The 20,707-nt window shown below is 38.6% G+C and overlaps 2 protein-coding genes across 7 annotated transcripts in view; one reads left to right on the forward strand and one right to left on the reverse strand.

The window, feature by feature from the left end:
* Positions 1-262: 262 nt before the first annotated feature.
* Positions 263-2,505, reverse strand: RPS27A (ribosomal protein S27a). The gene is made up of 6 exons (XM_065929274.1): positions 2,480-2,505; positions 2,317-2,381; positions 1,867-1,921; positions 1,361-1,446; positions 855-986; positions 263-445 (listed from the first exon to the last, which is right to left on the reverse strand). The coding sequence occupies exons 2-6, from the start codon at positions 2,362-2,364 to the stop codon at positions 296-298; spliced, it is 471 nt and encodes a 156-aa protein (XP_065785346.1). The 5' UTR covers positions 2,365-2,381; positions 2,480-2,505; the 3' UTR covers positions 263-295.
* Positions 2,506-2,854: 349 nt separating this feature from the next.
* CLHC1 (clathrin heavy chain linker domain containing 1) overlaps positions 2,855-20,707 on the forward strand; it is a 39,902-nt gene continuing 22,049 nt past the window's right edge. The window contains exons 1-8 of one of the 6 annotated variants that reach the window (XM_065929275.1): positions 2,860-2,943; positions 5,335-5,593; positions 10,103-10,290; positions 14,620-14,753; positions 15,108-15,309; positions 15,425-15,537; positions 15,911-15,995; positions 17,862-17,968. In XM_065929275.1, coding sequence (XP_065785347.1) covers positions 5,417-5,593; positions 10,103-10,290; positions 14,620-14,753; positions 15,108-15,309; positions 15,425-15,537; positions 15,911-15,995; positions 17,862-17,968 — 1,006 coding nt within the window. In that variant the 5' untranslated portion in view covers positions 2,860-2,943; positions 5,335-5,416. Of the gene's footprint in view, positions 2,944-2,974; positions 3,448-3,861; positions 5,594-10,102; positions 10,291-14,619; positions 14,754-15,107; positions 15,310-15,424; positions 15,538-15,910; positions 15,996-17,861; positions 17,969-20,707 lie in introns of those variants that run through there. The other 5 variants (XM_065929277.1, XM_065929278.1, XM_065929276.1 and 2 more) reach the window with 5 other exon arrangements.

Raw genomic sequence — 20,707 nt, forward strand, 5'->3', positions numbered from 1 at the left:
TGTGGGGAGGGAATAGAATAGTATGCTCATGGCATCAAGTGGGTAGAGACCAGGAATGCTGTTCATTATCCTTCTGATGCACAGGAAGGCCCCTATAACCAAGAATTATCAGTCTAAATGTCAATACTGCTGAGGTCAAAATAACTGGCTTAAATCTAAACAACTGATACTAAATATAATTCTGTGAAGTACAGGTTACTTTAGAAAATTTGATGCTTAAAGTCCACTTTTAAAAGCAGTGTAATAAAACCCAACATTTAAATGTTAGCTCGTATCTTTATTAACCAATATACAATTACTTGTCTTCTGGTTTGTTGAAACAATAGGTCAGACAACATTTGCCACAGTAATGTCTGTCGAAGTGACTGGCCATAAAAACTCCAGCACCACATTCATCTGAGGGACACTCCCGGCGAAGGCGACTGATTTTGCCATTCTCATCCACCTAAAAAGGAGAAACTTGCTATTAAGATAATCTTGCAACATATTCTGAGATCTGGTTTATAAGTGACTCAAAATATTTACCCTTTAAATTACACAACAATGATAGTTTTTAGTATTTACAAACCAAAGCATCCCAAATTCTCACCAGTAATTAGTACAAGAAGTTGAGTTTTTAAAGTCCAGCCATGCAAGTGATGGACAGAGTTAAGACCTGAACCCAAACTGACATCAGAATCCAAAGCTTAGTTGAAGTAGCTACAGGTAATCCCCATTACATAAAGCCCAATCAAACACCAAAACAGGAAAAAAAAAAAAAAAAACAAAAACCCAAACTTCTTTAATCAAAGAGTTTGAAACCAGAAATGCAAACAAAATTATTAATCTATAGACAAAAAACTTATCTGGCCCACCTTATAGTATTTCAGAACAGCCAATTTAACCTTCTTTCTCTTATGCTTGTTCTTCTTGGGAGTGGTGTAAGACTTCTTCTTCCTTTTCTTAGCACCACCACGAAGTCTCAACACTAGATGAAGAGTGGACTCCTGTTATTGAACAGAGAATGAAACAGGCTTTAAAAATGGCTACATTAATGCTAGTGTTCAGAGAATGGACAACCAGCATTATGCACCTTCTAACTGGATGTCAAGCACACCCACAGATGATGGAATGTTGGGGGGCAGGGTAGGGATCTCATTCTTAAATAAACTACTATAGAAAGGTTAAATAACATCATGGGATGCAATGTGCAAAATCCAAAATGTAGGGGACTGTAGCAGCACTTCTCAAATGTTGATGAAGGAATCACCTGGGATACTATTGCTAACTGGATGCTATTCTCCCTACTTTTGAATACTGGTCAAAATTCCCAGTTGTGACATATATTTATACTTAAAGGGCTGCTTTCCTCCAAACAGACCTTTTGAATGTTGTAGTCAGACAAAGTACGTCCATCTTCCAGTTGCTTGCCAGCAAAGATCAGTCTTTGCTGGTCAGGAGGAATTCCTAATGGGAAACAAGTTAAATACATAAATTAAGTGATGGTAAATTAAGCATATCTGCTCATGATTTACAATTCTGAATCAAGTAAATGGTACTGACAGTCATCAGTGAGTTCTCACTACAGCCAAGGTGTCACTGTAAATGTTTACACATTTTAATCTCATTTACTCTTAATATACATTAACATAGCCACTTTACATAAAACGTTGAGTTTAAATTAGCCAGCTCCTTCGAATTCACACACGTGAAATCTAACTGCAGTTTGGCTCCATGCTGATAAACGTTTGCCTCCTGTGCTATCCCAAAAACGAGAGAAACTCGTTTCAATCAGACCTCTTCCCACCCCACAGAGAGCAGGTATGTCTAGCGCCTGACAAGAGACTCTACAGATCAGTTTTTCTGAATCAGAAAATACCAACTTGCCTTCCTTATCCTGGATCTTGGCCTTTACATTTTCTATTGTATCCGAGGGTTCGACCTATGAGTTTTAAAGCGCAAACATATCGGCAACAGATTAAGAAACTTGAAAGTTACTAAGGAACCGAGCCGGTGGGGGCCGAAACCCACCTAGGAGAGCCCCAGACGGCGCGGCCGGGCCACACGTGCTCGCGCCCACCTACAAGAGCACCTCCCTCCCACCGCGCGACGCCGGCTCCGGCTACCCTGTCGGAACGCCTATAAGTGACACACTCGGACTTCAGGTATAGAAAACGCGCCCTAGGCCGCGGCTCAATAAACAACGCTCATTTCAAGGTCAGATTTTAGAAGTCCGGCTCACAAACGCGTTGTACAGCGGAAAGCAGTGCCAGTGCCGAGATCCGCCTCAGGCCCTCCCTCCATTAGGCCGCCGCTTCTCCCCGGCCTGGCCCGTACCTCGAGAGTGATGGTCTTCCCCGTCAGGGTCTTCACGAAAATCTGCATCTTGGCGGCGGTTCCACCTGAGGGTGAGGAAAAGGAGGAGACAGATGAGACCCGGAAATACAGGAGAGGCGATAGCAGGTTACGGGACAGAGCTCGGCCGCATGCACACACTCACCGCTGATGGCGGATCCGAAAGGAAGGCCCCACGCTGGTCCACGAGCTTTCCGGGCGCTCCTGGAGGCCCCGCCTCCTAGGCGGCCACACCAAGTGCCTGATCACTGTCCCAGGGGCTGTCCAGCCACATGCCAGACCAGGTCGTGACCTCATTTCTCCTCCCTCTAGCTTAGCTTATTTCTCACTTTATCCTCCAGAACTTTCTGGAAATAATAGATTTAAGCAACTTTAAAATGTCTTTAAAAGGCTTTACCCCTGTAGTTGACGTGGCTAAGAGAGCCTTTAAAAGGGGGGTGGAGTTAAAGGGCCTTCATGAGAAAAAGAGAGGAAACGGCAGTGTCTTCTGGGAATTGTAGTTTCCACTGCTTTCTTTTCGGCAGGACTACTTGTCCCAAGATGCAGTTCCGCACCTCCCTGCTCTCTAGTTACTATCGCCTAGCGGTGGGTTTGGAGAAAGGGATTAAGGTGAGGAGGAAGAGGCAAGCGCAGTAATGGTTTCTGGGAGATGGAAACGGGTCAGAAGTGACTAGGAGGGAAGGTTAAGAGGCAGGAGAAGAGCAGAGGTACCAAAAGTGTCGTCACCCACTAACGGAGGCGGTGAGGGGCTGAGGATCAGCAATCTACTACCAGAAGCTCCCAGGGCCTTCAAGGGAAGGGCCTTCCAGTGGCCAGCTCCAGGCAACCGGCATAATAGGTGGTGTCCTCAACCCCTTGGGCTCTCCTGGTTTGAAGAAGAGCCTGTATTGTATGTCACTACGCAGTGTGAAAAGGTTTAATATGTTAAAAAGCCTCAGGAGTTTTCAGATTTTCAAATGAAGTCATATGGGAAAGAAACCCGATGGAAGTTTATTTACTGCAGAATTTCCAAGTTTGGACGTTGGGAGTTGTGAAAATCCTAAGAGGACGTTTTTGGAGTATGTGTAGCGTGCTCTCCTGGCAAGGCAGGCGGGTTAGCGAGCTAAACCTTTGGTATGCGTTTGTGTTTAGTCCTGTCCCGACTCTTCGCGACCCCATATGCTAAGCCGGCCAGGGCCCTCTATCCATGGAATTTTTCAGGTCAAAAATACTAGAATGGGTTGCCATTTCCTTCTCCAGGGGATCTTCCCACCCAGGGATCAAACCCAGGTCTCCTGCAGTGCAGGTGGTTTCTTTACCTGCTGAGCCACATGGGAAGCCATGGCCTTTTGCCATATGTACCCTACTAATGTCTTTATCTCTCTGCTGTTCTCTACTTCCCCATCCCCAAATTCAGGCTTCTTAATTTTCTCTGTCTCCAGTCGTCTTCTAACCCACCTTCACTTTTGTCGCCAAAGTATTCTAAAAAGTAAAAATGATTATGTCATTATGCTATTTCACCTTCAAGATAAAACCCAAATTCCTTAGTGTGATAGTGAACCTCTGCCTTCCTTAGAGCCTAATCTGCCAAAGCCATTTCTCGCTTTACACTTTATTAACATTGAGCTAATTGAAGTCCCTGACATGTCTTTCCTACTTTGGCACTTCTGAGGAATTCATTTCTTCTCTCTGGTACACTCTTCATCCCATATTCTGCCAGTTAATCTCCACTTTTACAACAAAACTCCTTGAAAGTTGTTTATACTCATTGTCTCTTTAATTCTTTTCCTTCCATTGACTGAACCCACTTCTGGGGACAGGCTTTTTGTCTCCCCTCCTATTCCAACTGAATAACTGTGGGAATAACCTCCGTGTTACTAAATTCAATATCCACTTAATCTTCTTTGACCTGTCAGCTGCGTTTGACACAGTGGATCATGCCTTTCCTCTTTGAAACGCTTTCTTCACCTGATTGACTTCCATTCCCATAGACCCTCTTTTCCAGGCTGTTTTGCTGCTTCCTCCTTATCTACCAGACCTCTAAGCTTTGAAGTGCCCCCCAAGGCCCCATCCTTGGATATCTGCTTTGCTTACATTTCCCAGATCTTTTTCCATTCTGTCTCATAACTTTTAAATATCATTTATATGCAGATGACTTATAAACCTCTTTTTCACTCGGACTATTCATTTGAATTCCAGCTTCACATATTATCTGTTGATTCATCATGTGTAATAGGTGGGCCCAAACTCCTGATCTTATGAAATTGATTGTCCCATCTCATAGAAGGCAATTCCATCTTTTCACTTGCTGAAGCCAGAAACATGATGGTCATCTTTGATTATTTTCTCATACCCACATCGCATCCCTCAACAAATCTTTTTGGTTTTATTTTTGATGTATGTGCCGAACACTTCTCACAGCTTTGCTGTTACCACTATTTCAAACCACCGTTATCTTTTGCCTGGTCTCTTGTAGTAGCTTCCCAGTAATTCTGACTTCAACGCTTGTCTTCACGGGGCAGCAAGAGCAATTCTTTGAAAATGTAAGTCAGCTGTCAGTCTTCTGCACACAGTCCTCCAGTAGCTTCCTGTCTCAGTCAGAGTTAAGCCTAAGTTCCTATAAGCAAGGCTATCACTCCCACACCAGAAAGACTGGAGGCCACAATATTTGACCTTGTTTGTTTCATCAGGATGCTTTCAAACTAGTTTTCCCACATGAAGCAAATAAAATGCTAATTATACTTCTGTTAGAAAATATTAAGTTAAACAAACCATTCGATCTTAAGATACAAATGCTTCTTTAGTAAGATAAGAGCTTTTTATTGTCTGGTGTTTGGTATTTCTATCCCAGAGGTATAGTATAGCACATGACAGAAGAATTTATTAGACCTGTTCACTCATAGGTTGAAATATTTATGTCATGAGATCCATGAGATTTTTTTTCTTAAACATTTTATTTAGATCCATATCTGACCTAACTTATGTAACGCTTTAGCTTAATTAATTTTTTTTTTCTTTCAGGCTTATCAAAGTTTTGGCTTTGTTGCAAAAGCAAATCAAGACTTAAATTTTCTCTGGCGAACGAGTGTATAGGGTGTGACGTATGTCCGTCCAAGAAATAAATAAGCATGCAGTTCTCCCTCCTATCATTAGTAGAAGTGACAAGGAATTTTTGGAAAGAATGCAAAGATACATAATTACAGAAACTGAAAGAGTGTGCTGTAATGAGGAAGGACCGGCTGATGAATATTATATCATATACCGAAATGTTTTTGATAAGGTATCGTAATGCTCTAAGACAGTGGAGTTTTTATGTGGTAGAAATGGTCCATCCTGACAATAATATTCATACCTTAGTAACACCACTGCTTGTTTGGCTACTTCATTTATCGGTTTTGAAAAGTTTGTCCAATTTATCAGAAAGGGATGAATGTGGAAAATGCTATGCTATGCTGGATTTATATTACTAGACAGTTAATGAGTGTTTCAGTTATCATAGCTTAAGTGCAGGCTGTCAGTTTTTAGCTACAACCTACCTGTGCCTTCAAACATCATTTTGACCTTCCATCTTAAATTATTATCTGATTTGTTAGGAATTGGGCTGTAGCCAGAACCTGGTGATTCTTCATCGTTTTGGGGTGGTTTGCGGTGTCATTAAAATCTTGGTTTCCATTTGATCTATAATATTGGATTGAGGCCCCTCGTGGACTAGAAGTCTAGATAGGCTAGTAAACAAGTGGCTGACGCATGCATGCTCAGTTGCTCCAGTCGTGTCCAACTCTTGGTGACCCCGTGGACTGTAGCCTGACAGGCTGCTCTGTCTGCAGAATTATCCTGGCAAGAATACTGGAGTGGGTTGTCATTTCCTCCCTCAGGGGATCTTCCAGACCTGAAAAGCAGAGGTCAGAAAATGCTGCAGTTTTAGCTAACATTTGATTTTGCTTTTTAAGATTTTAGAAAAACCATCTTTTCTTTATAAACGATTGCAATATGGCCACCGATCCTCGTTTTTTTTAACCTCACTTTTTCTTTTTCACCTGTCTTTGAAGATGCCCTGACAGTAAATAAGTGAAATTAGCACGCTTTCCTCCTTACCTGGAAGAAATAATTACTTATGTTAAGACTTCTGTAAACTATTTGGCTCTGAGTTAAACAGCTATAGGCAAAATAGAAGAACTCTATTTTTTTTTTTAATTTTTAAGCATTATAACACTGAGTCTTATTTCTCCTCTAAAATAAAAATAAAATGCCTCACTCTAAGGAAAAGTGAGCATAAAGTAATCATAGATACCTAAAAGTGGAATTAAGAAAATTGATGCCAATCCACTGGGCTTCCCCAATCGCTCAGTTGGTAAAGAATCTGCTTGCGATACAGGAGACCCTGGTTAGATTCCTGGGTTGGGAAGATTCGTTGGGAGATAGGCTACCTAATCTAGTATTCCTGGGCTTCCCATGTGGCCCAGCTGGTAAAGAATCTGCCTACAATGTGGGAGACCTGGGTCCTGGGTGCGATCCCTAGGCTGGGAAGATCCCCTGGAGAAGAGAAAGGCTACCCAGTCCAGTATTCTTGCCTGGAGAATGGTCACAAAGAGTCGGACACAACTGAGTGACTTTTACCTCACTTCACTTCACTTCACTTGCTTATCCATAAAAGTATAAAATGGAAAAGAGAGTCTTTTCTTCCTTTAAAGTCATGTAGAAAATCTGTCTTTAAGAACTGGTACATTGGCAGGTTAGCCTCATTTTATAAGTGGTTATGATCAATGAAATTGTTTTGGTGTTTTAGTCATTAAGGAATGTATTAGGTGAATGTTTAAAAGTAGTGTATTGAGTAGGTTTTATAAATATCAGAAATCATGCTGAAATTCTACTTGCGTGAAATCAGCAAAGGAAAGTCATAACTGTAACATACTTATTTTTGCATATCCAAATGCTAACACTTGTCACAAGTTTTTACACATGAAGAGCTCTCTGCTTTAAATTAGTGTAGTTATGGTGAAGTCATTTTGGAGGAGGTGTTGATAAATTTAATTCGAAGAAAAAAGACAGGAGATTAAATAAAAGATGATTTCTGTATCTTTAGTCCTTTTCTCCCTACCCCCCCAAGATTTCCATTCAAACTATTTGTACATTATACAGTTATACATTGTACATTGTGAAGAATCCTATTCTTCAAAAGTAAGAGGGGATCCTTACTTTTGAGAAAGAGAAAATCCTGTGGTATTTAGAGAAACCTTTCTTCTAGCTTCTCAATAAAATAATCTGCATTTCCATTTTCATGTTCTAGAACATTTGGTTGTTAATAAACTATTAATGTCTGCCTTCTCTAATCTTCCCTCTCTTTTGGAAGGGTCTAGTTTGGCAAAAGATGAAAGTACCAGCTTGCATCTCTGAGTGCTTAGCACAAGAGAACAAGTACCAAATTCCGTTTAAAATCAGAGGTAGAGGATTTGGCCTAGAGAACCATGCCTGAATCAAAGCAAGGAGACCTGAGGCTTGTGTAACAAGAATTGAGGGTAGGTTGCAGAGAGAGCCGAGGACTTAATACGCAAAGAAGATCAAGGCTAGGAAGAGTGCGTTTCAGGAGATATGGGTGAATTCTCAAGGCAGCTGGACTCTGGAAAGTGACTGGCCTTTTGTGTTCCTCATGTGTTTTGTGAAAATAGTGTATGTCCCGTGTGTAGGAGCTGAGGTGGAATGAGTGGCGTTCCTTTTCTCCCTCATAGTTCTGTACCTGGGAAATACGGCTCTGTTTTGAAGGAGTTAAGGGAAGCCTTAATATGGAGACTGAAACTTGAATGCCCACAGTTTAGGAAGGTCATATGAGAGTTAAGTGGATTAACTTTAAGAGAATAAGGAAAAAAAAAAGAGAATAAGGAATCATGGGGACTGTGGTGAAATGAAGAAAGAATCCAATTTAAAGCACCAGCTGACTACTGTCATTAAAGGAATGGGAGTTCCATGTTGGTAGATTCTTCAGAGTTTTCAGGAGAAGCTAAAAATATGGGCTTTGGGTGAAATTTCCTAAATTTTAAAATATTTTGCTGGCCAATCAAAACTATTCTACCTCTAGCATACCAGCTTGCCTCCTTTACTCTAATGCATTTTCTATGCATTCTTAAAAATTCATGAGTGTCTTTCTCAAATCCATTTCTTCTAGTAAACCCGTGGGAGCTGATCATGATGTTATAACAAGTCTGTTTTCTATCCATTAAGATATCTGAGTTGTCTTGGATTGTTGCAGCACATCATAGAGGCTTGTGGAGTGGAGGATAGCAGGGAACAGTGAAATGTTTAGTTTGAAAGACCACAAATTAATGGTCTCCATTTTACTGAAAATTGCTGGGCAGCAGTCTTGATTTTGGTGGATAGGTAGTTTGGTCATGTCAGAAAGATGACCAGTATCTCCCACTCAGAAATCCTTTTATGGTGCTTGGCATTGATCAATTATCTCCTTATACCAATTTTTTTTTTTTTGCCATACCAGTTTTTTTGCGATCCCAGTTCCCTACCCAGAACTGAACCTGCCATTGATCAATTATCTCCTTATACCAATTTTTTTTTTTTTTTGCCATACCAGTTTTTTTGTGATCTCAGTTCCCCTACCCAGAACTGAACCTGCCATTGATCAATTATCATCTTATACCAATTTATTATTTTTTTTGCCATACCAGTTTTTTTGCGATCTCAGTTCCCCTACCCAGAACTGAACCTGGGCCACAGCAGTGAAAGCACGAGTCCTAACCACTGGGCCAATGGGGAACTCCCCTCCTTATACCATTTCTTGATAGACCAGATGTCTTTCTGCATTATTTTTTTCTAGGTATTTTCTAGCTATAGTGGAGTATACTATAAGCTAGATATGTAGCAGGGGTAAAAAGCATAATTGTATCTTTCAGAGGAAATTGTGGATTGGTCACATTTATTCCTTATATCACTTGACACCTTCTGAAATTCTCATGAGTTGGCAACCATAGATTATTTTTAATGTTTTTGTTTTTTAACTTCTTTAAAGTGTTTCTTAGTTATTATTGCTTTTTCATTTGGGTAATGCCTCCACAAGGTTAACCAGAGAAAAAGAAAGAAAAATAAAAAATGAATAAGCAGAGTATACAATGAAGTCAGGTCCTTCTCATTTTAGAATCTACTTACCCTTTCTTTCTCCATAGTTTTCTTCTTCCCTTCTCTGTAGGTTTCTATTTTCTTCCATTATTGTTCCAGAGATATTATGTACATAAACGTCATTTTAAACCATGAATATAAGATGTGAAGGGTTTTCTACAGTTGTACTTGACATCTTGGGGATAGAAATGCAGTTTGGTAATTGAGATTATTGATCAACAGGAGCAGATGGGTTAGAAAAACAGAAGGGAGTCCAGGATTTTAAGGTCTTAATGAAGTCAGAAACTAGATTTGGAGATAGTGAGGGATGATATGTAATTGTATTTAAGAGATCCAGAGTTGGGATAGTTAGACCTGGTTTTGGTTTTAACTGACTTCATATAATGTATGTGTTAATTTCCTGAGTAGAGCAAAAAATGTTTTTTTCTCATATTTAAGCTCACAGAATTGTAATGGTTCACAAAGATCATATATTCAGTAACCGTGAATGGTCTTTAATATCCAAGCAATATTACATATAAGTGCAAGGTCAAATTTGTAAAATTTTAGATGTCTAATTGCCCATCATTTCATTAAAAAAAATTATAATGCTATTTGCAAGGCTTTTGATCTATATAGTCTTCTAGAAAAAACTTCAGTACCATAGACAGAAAAAATCATGTTTCAGGTAATAGAATATGTCACTGCATACAAATCCATTCTTACTTCAATCAAAAAAGAATATGACACATTTATTGAGACAATAAAGAAAGGCCAAAGAACTGCATTTTATCTTCATGGAAAACTTAGAGTTTTGGCAGGAGAGCCCACAGCATTGGTATATCACAGGAAAAGAATAGCCCAACTTCAAGCAAAGTAAGTATATTTGTAAGTAGCCCAAAAGGTGATAATTGCTACTTGGTTTTATTAACTAACCATTGTAACTATAACCAGTGATTCTTAGTTATCTTCAACTTTGATTTTATTTTAAAGCCATGTTTTTATGTTACCTTTTCTATTGAAATTACTATATTTTTACTTGAAAAATAGTATTAATTCAGTTTGAGAATTTTATAATGTCTCAGGATAATTGGAGGCACATTGTAGTATCGTAAAATGAAGGAAGCAGATAATTGCTCCAGGTAATTTCTTGCATGGAAGGTTTAATAGTACAATTTCATGATTACCATCTGAAATAGATCACTTACTCTTGTGATGCACAAAAGTAAGTAACCTACTGGGAGAGGATAAAACTCACTCTCGTTGAACAGTCTCAGACTTTCAGTGTTCCATTTGGTGATTGATGGGTAAATTGTTCTTACAGATAATTTCAAGTCAACCAGGAAAATTATGTGAAATTTGACCTCCATTTTTGGTTATGTAGTTGGCAAGAGGTTGGGATCACTTCTTGTTGGGACAAAATGCTACATAAAATAGTAAAATAAAAATTTTTTTTTTGCAAAAGGGACAGGAGGCTGATAAGCTAGTAACAGAAATATTAGGGCAAAATCAGAAAACAAAAGATAGAGGAGCACTAAAGCTTCTTTAACCCTGAAAGCATTTATTAAAACTTGTGACCATAAGCTTTAGTTTTTACTATGGCACAGAGGTATAAAAGACAGAGCCTGGCTTCTGTCTGCCCAAGGGGTGTCGTCTACTGGGAAATCTTCCCCACGTAAGGCTGGGATGAATAAGGGGCTACACCCTGAAGAGTGAACAAGAGGTAAATTGCTCCACTTTTGGGGACTGCATGGAAAATTGCCTTCTGCTTATCAGACTGCTAACAGATTCAGAGCCTATTTTTGGAGTGATGAAGTGTTCAGGAACTAAAAATGGTAGTATTTGCACAGCACTTTGAATATGCTAAAATTTACTGAATTGAACACTTTAAAAGGATGAATTTTAAGGTATACAAACTATATATCAATAAAGCTACTATAAAAAAAGTCTTGGAGGATAGAGTGAGAAAGTTATTATGTCTAATCATAACTCAAAGAGAAGAGAATATGAGACAGACACTGAAAAGAAAAATGGCTGAGAGTTTTCTAGATTTAGTGAAAGATATCAATTCACAGATTCTGGAAGACCAAAGAATGCCATTGTAAGTAAGTAAGTAATAAATACTCAGCTAGATTAATTGTACTGAAATTGTCAAGGATAAGGAGATCATAAAAGTAGCTATGGAAAGGAACAACTGGATACCTTCTAATCTGTGTTATAGCATGTATTGGAGCTAAATTCCTTTTTATGGCTGAATAATATTCCAATGTATGTATATACCATATTTCATCTACTTATCTGGTGATGGATACTTGAATTTTTTCCACCATAGGCTATTGTGATTTGTGCCACCATGAACATTCTTGTACAAGAATCTGTTGAGTCCCTGCTTTCAATTTTTTCGAAAGTCCATTTACTTTTAACATGTCTTTCTTACTAAAGCACAACTATTAATATTTGGATGAAAACAGGGGCATTTTATCTCCACAGCCCCTCTTTCATAAATACTGCAGGCTCTTACTCTGAGCTGTCTGTAGTTACCAAGAATTCTGTATAATACTAAGACTGGATAGCAGTTATCTACTGACAAACTTGTTTTTATTGTATAAGCAACAGGGAAGCCCTGACAAACTTGTTTTTAATTGCCAAAAGCCCTGTAACACTTATGTATCCAGCCGATTTTAATCTATTATTTCCTTCCTGGGCCAAAATATTGGTGATAAACCAGGAAGTAAATTTCAAATAATGGTTTAAAGAAGTTTTTATCTATTTCCTGGTTTTTAAAATTACCATTTGTGGATGAACTCAGTTTTATCTCAGAGTGCTGTCATTCCTCTAGCTCTAGGATCAAAATTAATGGAGTAGGCTAAATAATGGTCCCCAAAGAAATAGGTTCTAATCCTGAGAACCTGGACATGTTACTTTATTTATAAAAAGGGTCTTTGCAGATATGATTACATTATGATTACATTAATGTAATTAAGGATTACATCAAGGATCTTGCCCTCAGGAAATTATATTGAATTAGCCAGGTGGACCCTAAATCCCACTGCCAGTGTCCTTATAACAGAGTGGTAAGAGGGAGCATTGTCACAGGCACACTTGGGGAGAAGGTGTCATGACCTCGGAGGTAGAGACTGAAGTATGCAGCCACTGAAGGCCGGTCGCCTGCCCTCAAAAGTTGGAAGAGGCAAAGAATTGATTCTCCCCTAGAGCTTCTAGAGGAAGCATGAACTCAAAATAACAAATTTTGACCCAGTAATACTATTAAAAGTGAAAGTGAAGTCACTCAGTCATGTCTGACTCTTTGCGACCCCATGGACTGTAGCCCACCAGGCTCCTCCGTCCATGGGATTCTCCAGGCAAAAATACTGGAGTGGGTTGCCATTTCCTTCTCTAGGGATCTTCCTGACCCAGGGATCGAACCCAGGTCTCCCACATTGCAGGCAGACACTTCACCCTCTGAGCCACCATTAGGTTGGTGCAAAAGTAACTGTTGTTTTTGCATTGTTGAAATTTGCTGTTTGACATTGGAATACATTCTTAAATAAATGTGGTTATGTTACACATCATTTTAATGTGCATTTCTCACTTTGTGTTTTTTTGCTAATGACATTGCTTGCTGTTTATTTTATATTTATTTTAGACGATGGAAATGATTTTAGACTAAAAATTCAGGTGATTTTCTTACTTGAGTTTAAAATGGGCCATAAAACAGTACAGACAACTCACAACATCAACAGTGCTTTTGGCCCAGGATGTACTAACAAACATACAGTGCAGTGGTGGTTCAAGAAGTTTTTGCAAAGGAGATGAGAGCCTTGAAGATGAGGAGCATGGTGGCCGGCCATTGGAAGTTGACCAGGACTAATTGAGAGCCTTCTTTAAAGCTGACCACATGAACAGCTACACGAGAAGTTGCCAAAGAACTCAACATTGACCATTCTATGGTTGTTGGGCATTTGAAGCAAATTGGAAAGGTGAAAAAACTTGATAAGTGGGTGCCTCATGAGCTGACCAAAAATCAAAAAAATTGTCGTTTTGAAGTGTCTTCTTTTATTCTCTACAACAACAATGGACCATTTTTCAATTGGATTGTGATGCGTGACAAAAAGTGGATTTTATTAATATATGACACGTGGCAATGACCAGCTCAGTGGTTGGACTGAGAAACTCCAAAGCACTTGCCAAAGCCAAACTTGCACGGAAAAAGGTCATGGTCACTGTTTGGTGGTCTGCTGCCTGTCTGACCCACTACAGCTTTCTGAGTCTCAGCAAAACCATTACATCTGAGAAGTATGCTCAGCAAATTCATGAGATGCACCAAGAACAGCTGAAGCCAGCATTGGTCAACAGAAAAGGACTGATTCTTCTCCATAACAATGTCGGACTGTACATCACACTGTACAACCAGCACTTCAAAAGTTAAAGGAATTGGGCTACAAAATTTTGCCTCATCTGCCATATTCACCTGACCTCTCACCAACCAACTACCACTTCTTTAAGCATCTCAACAACCTTTTGCAGGGAAAATGCTTCCACAACCAGTAGGGTGCAGAAAATGCTTTCCAAGAGTTCATTGAATCCCAAAACACGGATTTTTACACTACAGGAATAAACGAACATTTCTCATTGACAAAAATGTGTTGATTGTAATTGGTTCCTATTTTGATTAAGAGATGTGTTTGAGCCTAGTTGTAATGATTTAAAATTCATGGTCTGAAACAGCAATTACATTTGCACCAACCTAATAATATTGGATTTCTGGGCTCCAGAACTATGAAAGAACAGATTTCTGTTGTTTTAAGCCACCAAGTTTGTGGTATTTTGTGATAGCAGCCACAGGAAACTAATATGATTACTTAACAAAAATGATTTTTAAATTGCAAAGGTAATTTTCGACTAAAGGGAATGGACTTAGTACTTTGTGGCCAGATTATTCTGTTTAACATTTACAAATTTCCAGTAAGGTTACAAATCATAGTCAGTATAAGATTTTATTGATGCTTTGAAAGAGAATGGTTTTTTACTTATGAGGTTAGTTAACTTCTTAAGCATTGTTTTGTAAACTTTCACCCACATTCATAATGGTACAAAATGATAATTAGCCAAATTAAAGTAATAATTTAACCTGTTTTACTTTGAATGGTATAATTAAATAATTAGTTGAAAGAAACATATTAACAAAGCCTTTCTGATTTTCAGGATGGGACTTATTGAAAATAATTCCTCAAAGATTCAATTGCAAATAAATGAAATGAAACAAGTCAGGGCAAAGTATGACACAAAAGAAGAACAACATTGTACTTGCTACAAAGAGCCTTTAAAACCTATTCCAGGTACAGTATTTTGTTTAAAATATTTGTGAGAAATTCCAGTTGTTTCCTTAGCATGTGGAGTCTTCCCAGACCAGGGATCAAACCTGTGTCCCCTACATTACCTGGCAGATTCTTAACCGTTGGACCACCAGCGAAGTCCCTTCATTAAATCTTCAGTGATGATTTGTTTAAAACTTCCAGTCGTTTAGAAATGTATGCTAAAGTTCAGTAATCTACAAGTTCGTGCTGTCATCTCTTAATTATTTCTTAACACAGTCAACCATCTGACCTATTTTATTAATACTAAGACTTGCTCTTTGAGCACAAGCATCCTGCACACGGCTTGTCTTGTTTGATTTGTTCCCTTTCCCTTAGGCATGACTCTCCAAGAATCTGTCAGTTTGGATGCTCTCACTAAATACTTGAAACATCTTGAAGCTAAATACGCAGAAATTGAAGAACTTATGTCCAAAAAATACGTACCCATTCAGAGGAAGGCAGATTTAGATGAGGAAATGACTGTGGTATTAGAACGGCGAGATTCAACTGAAAATTTGAACAATGAATTACAGTTTAGGTATGAAAGTTGCATCTAAGTTTTAAAAGTTTGAAGCTTTTATTTGTGTTGGTTTTAATATTCCACTATTTGATTTTAGGTTCAGTATGTCATTAATTTTTTTTTATCTTTACAGTCATCAAAGACTGCAGGTTATTTCACAAGCACTTACTTTGTGGGTAAAATCTGATAGGAGCAGATCATTTCAAGACATCGTGGAGAACATTCAGAAAAGTAAAGATTTACACGGTAGATGATCTGTATTTTTTAAGTATCATAAATAATGGAAAACATTTCGTTTCCCCTTGAAAACTAAAGAATGGGGATTTTCCTAGGCTGAGTTTTAAAAATGAACTTACTTTTGTTAGGGCTCTGTTACCCTATGGGCTTCTTCCTTCAGCCATTGGCAGATAATCTGTAAAGAGTAAACTTGGTTAGCCAGGGAGAGAATACCTGAAAATCAACCTGAAAATAAGGAAGCAAGAGATGGGGAGGCCATTCAGTTTAGGAAGAGGTTGATACTGTTAGAACTGTAGCATTAGATTGTTGGTATTAAACATTTATGTTTGTTGTTTTTATTGATTGATAACCTTAAGTATCATGATGCTGTTAATATTTACAGATAAACAAGGCATTGTTGAAGAACTACTTGAAGAAGACCCAAGCAAGGCAAAAGAAACTGAAATTTTGCTGTACTTCATTGAAAGGCAAATATTTTAAAAACTTTGATCTTAAACTATTATAGCATTTATTTAATACTTGCTTAAATGCTTACTCAATATTTAGCATTTTTTAGCATCTTTTTGAGCTGTAGTCTCTAGTTTTTGTATTTTTTAAATGCAACTCTAGTAGACAAATTAGAAAATAAACTTGAAATTTTAGAGTATGGATTCTTTATGAAAATAAATACCAGATTGATGGTCTCAGAGATTTTATGGAAGATATAGCTGGACTATAGTGTTAAGTTTTATTTATATTTTTCTTGTATTCCCTAACCATTGACCTGATCTTACAAAATGTTTTTGAGAACATCTTCTTTTATTTGTTTATTTATTTTTGCCTGTGTCAGTTAGGTGTTTTTGCTGTGTGTGGGCTTTCTCTAGTTGCAGAGAGCTGGGGCGACTCTTCGTTGTGGTGTGTGGGCTTCTCATTCCCGTGGCTTCTCTTGTTGTGCGGCACAGGCCCTAGGGCACCTGAGCTTGGAGCACTTGCACTTCAGCAGTAGTGATGTGTGGGCCTAGTTGGCCCTCGACATGTTGGATCCTCCTAGATCAGGGATCAAACTCATGTCCCCTACATTAGCAGGTGGATTCTTAACCACTGGACCACCAGGGAAGCCCAGGAACATCTTCTTGAATCAGATTATCCAAGCCAATTTAGTCCTTCTTTTCCTCATTTGTATCCTATGACATATTAGGAAGGCATATTTCTCTCTAATATGTATTAAATTATTATATAGTGTATAGTAAATGCTTAAAGAGATCTGACTTTATTCTTTTTAAAAAATTTTTTAAATTGGAGGATAATTGCTTTACAATATTGTGTTGGTTTCTGCCATAAAACAGCGTAAATCACCCATAAATATATGTTTGTCCCCTCCCTCTTGAACCTCCTTCCCACCCCCATAAGACTTTATTATTTAAGAGGTTAATTCATAGGCTATGAGGCCAATCTGTAATGAATATATGTAAAATTCCTAGTCTTCTATGTTAAACAGTTTTCTCTTGTTGATTTGCTTGTTGATATGATATAAAGACGGGGTAAAGATCATTTTGAGGGGCCCCAAAGCCTGGATTGTTTTCTCATACTCTATGCTTCTCTAAGTCTGCCAGCTTCAGATATGAGAGAAAAACCCTGAGGATAAAAGTTTTATGTATTTTGCTTAATATTACTTCGGTGTTTTTCCTCCTCTGAGGTTCCACATTCATTTGCAACACTCTTTAAATCCTATTTGGCATAATTTTATTAATAGTCAGGTAAGGGCTGAGCTGGAGACATTTTGCCCTAGGAAGAGAAGTAGAAGCTTAAGTTATCTGAACTATTATCTTTTCTTCTTTCATTTAGTCTCACATTCAGTTAAGAGTCTGACTACTGGTGGAACAGCTTATGCTTCTGAATACCAAGGACTCCTCTTGATTTTCAGCTTTGGCAGCCTTTGAATTCAATTAATATTTACCCTACATTGAGCCTCTAAGCAGATTGCCCTTCTTTCCCCTGGTTCCCCTCTTCTTCTGGAGATGATATGAGACGAAAAAAAAAAAAAAATCTGAGCTCACTATAAATTCAGTGAAGTTCTTTCCATTTCCTATGGATTGTTCTAAGTACTATAAGAATAAGGTACGTAATCAGGTTCAAGTCACCTGGCAGGTGAGAATCTTCTTCTGAAGCTACAAAAAATAATATTAGGGAAGAGAGTGAAAGAATATCTTAGAGAGTAAATGGATCTAGTTGTAGTTTATTAGAGGTGCTTTTTTGTATTACTATACTACTATGTTTAATTTGTATTAGACATATCTAATCAGTTTTCTTTACTTTTTTTGTATACTATTATATAATGAAATGCATGACTATAGGTTCAATGAATTAATCTCACTTGGGGAATATGAAAAGGCAGTTTATTTTGCAGTGAATGGTCCTAGAAGAATTCTTCACAACATTGGGACAGTGAATAAATTTAAGGGTAAGCATTTCTCTCTGAATCTTACATATATATGCTAATTATATTTTTTTTCCCCCTGATAGAATGGTATGAGTATTGAATTGGGAAATAAGATGTAGACTCCAGCCCTATATCTATCACTTATTCAGTTTCCTTAGCTATAACATTAAGGAGTTTGATTAGATTTTCCAAATTAAGTTATGAAATATTTCAAGTGTACAGAAAAGTATGAATAACAGCAAGGATTGAGGGCAAGAGGAGAAGGGGGCAACAGAGGATGAGATGGTTGGATGGCATCACCGACTCAATGGACATGAGTTTTAGCAAACTCTGGGGAATAGCGAAGGACAGGGAAGCCTGGTGTGCTGCAGTTCATGGGGTCACAAAGAATCAGAAACAGCTTAGCAAGTGAACAATAACAATTCATTGTCAAGCTTAAAAATGTTAATATTTTGTCAGGTTTCCTCCACTTTCTTTAAAAGCAGTTTTGTTGTACCGAGTCGACATATGTTCAATAAATTATACGTTGTTAAAGTATACAGTTTGTTAGCTTTTGACATATGTATCCTCCAAAAGTTCCCTCTTTGTCCTCAGTGATACCTCTCTAAATCAAATCCCTTAATGATTATACAGTGGAAGTGACAAATAGATTCAAGGGATTAGATCTGATAGAGTGCCTGAAGAACTATGGATGGAGGTTCATGACATTGTACAGGAGGCAGTGATCAAGATCATCCCCAAGAAAAAGAAATGCAAAAAGGCAAAATGGTTGTCTGAGGAGGCCTTACAAATAGCTGAGAAAATAAGAGAAGCTAAAGGCAAATGAGAAAAGGAAAGATATATCCATTTGAATGCAGAGTTCCAAAGAATAGCAAGGAGAGATAAGAAAGCCTTTCTCAGTGATCAATGCAAAGAAATAGAGGAAAACAATAGAATGGGAAAGACTAGAGATCTCTTCAAGAAAATTAGAGACACCAGGGGAACATTTCATGCAAAGATGAGCACAATAAAGGACAGAAATGTTATGGACCTAACAGAAGTAGAAGATATTAAGAAAAGGTGGCAAGAATACACAGAAGAACTGGACAAAAAAGATCTTCATGACCCAGATAATCATGGTGGTGTGATCACTCACACTCACCTAGAGCCAGACATCCTGGAATGTGAAGTCAAGTGGGCCTTAGGAAGCATCACTATGAACAAAGCTAGTGGAGGTGATGGAATTCCACTTGAGCTATTTCAGATCCTAAAAGATGATGCTGTGAAAGGTCTGCACTCAATATGCCAGCATTTTTGGAAAACTCAGCAGTGGCCACAGGACAGGAAAAGGTTAATTTTCATTCCAATCCCTAAGAAAGGCAATGACAAAGAATGTTCAAACTACCGCACAGTCGCACTCATCTCACACCCTAGCAAAGTAATGCTCAAAATTCTCCAAGCCAGGCTTCAACAGTACGTGAACTGTGAACTTTCAGATGTCCAAGCTGGTTTTAGAAAAGACAGAGGAAGCAGAGATCAAATTCCCAACATCCGTTGGATCATCGAAAAAGCAAGAGAGTTCCAGAAAAACATCTACTTTTGCTTTATTGACTATGCCAAAGCTTTTGACTGTGTGGATCACAACAATCTGTGGAAAATTCTCAAAGAGATGGGAATACCAGACCATCTGACCTGCCTCCTGAGAAAATTGTATGCGGGTCAAGAAGCAACAGTTAGAACTGGACATGGAAAAACAGACTGGTTCCAGATTGGGAAAGGGGTAGGGCAAGGCACTATATTGTCACCCTGCTTATTTAACTTATATGCAGAGTACATTGTGGGAAATGCCGGACTGGATGAAGTAAAAGCTGGAAACAAGATTGCCAGGAGAAATATCAATAACCTCAGATATGCAGATGACACCACCCTTATGGCAGAAAGTGAAGAAGAACTAAAGACCCTCTTGATGAAAGAGGAAAGTGAAAAAGTTGGCTTAAAACTCAACATTAAAAAACTAAGATCATGGCATCTGGTCCCATCACTTCATGGCAAATAGATGGGGAGACAATGGAAACAGTGAGAAACATTATTTTTTGGGGCTCCAAAATCACTACAGATGGTGACTGCAGCCATGAAATTAAAAGACACTTGCTCTTTGGAAGAAGTTATGACCAACTTAGATAGCATATTAAAAAGCAGAGACATTACTTTGCCAACAAAGGTCCATCTAGTCAAAGCTTTGGTTTTTCCAGTGACCCTGTGTGGATGTGAGAGTTGAACCATAAAGAAAGGTAAGCATCGAAGAAATGAACTATGGTGTTGGAGAAGACTCTTGAGAGTCCCTTGGACTACAAGGAGATCCAACCAGTCCATCCTAAAGGAAATCAGTCCTGAATATTCATTGGAAGGACTGATGCTGAAGCTGAAATTCCAGTACTTTGGTCACCTGTCACAAAAAACTGACTCACTGGAAAAAACCCTGAAGCTGGGAAAGATTGAAGATGGGAGGATAACGGGATGACAGAGGATGAGATGGTTGGATGGCATCACCGACTCAGTGGACATGAGTTTGAGCATGCTTCAGGAGTTGGTGAAGGACAGGGAAGCATGGTGTGCTGCAGTGCATGGGGTCGCAAAGAGTCGGACATGACTGAGTGACTGAACTGAACTGAACGGATCCCTCTTTCCCACTACTCCCTCCCCGTCACTGGTCTCCCTCACAAGGCTTCTCTCCAGCCCCCAGGCAACTACCTATCTGCTATCAATCACCAAAGATTAGTT

Source organism: Muntiacus reevesi, chromosome 3 (assembly GCF_963930625.1).
Source record: "Muntiacus reevesi chromosome 3, mMunRee1.1, whole genome shotgun sequence".
Lineage (NCBI taxonomy): Eukaryota > Metazoa > Chordata > Mammalia > Artiodactyla > Cervidae > Muntiacus > Muntiacus reevesi.

Coding starts and splice junctions, on each gene's coding strand:
- RPS27A (XM_065929274.1), bottom strand. CDS start 2,364: ATGCAGATTTTCGTGAAGACCCTGACGGGGAAGACCATCACTCTCGAG. Junction 1,447..1,866: donor CAAGATCCAGGATAAGGAAG/GCAAGTTGGTAT, acceptor GTTTCCCATTAG/GAATTCCTCCTGACCAGCAA. Junction 987..1,360: donor CTGACTACAACATTCAAAAG/GTCTGTTTGGAG, acceptor GTTCAATAACAG/GAGTCCACTCTTCATCTAGT.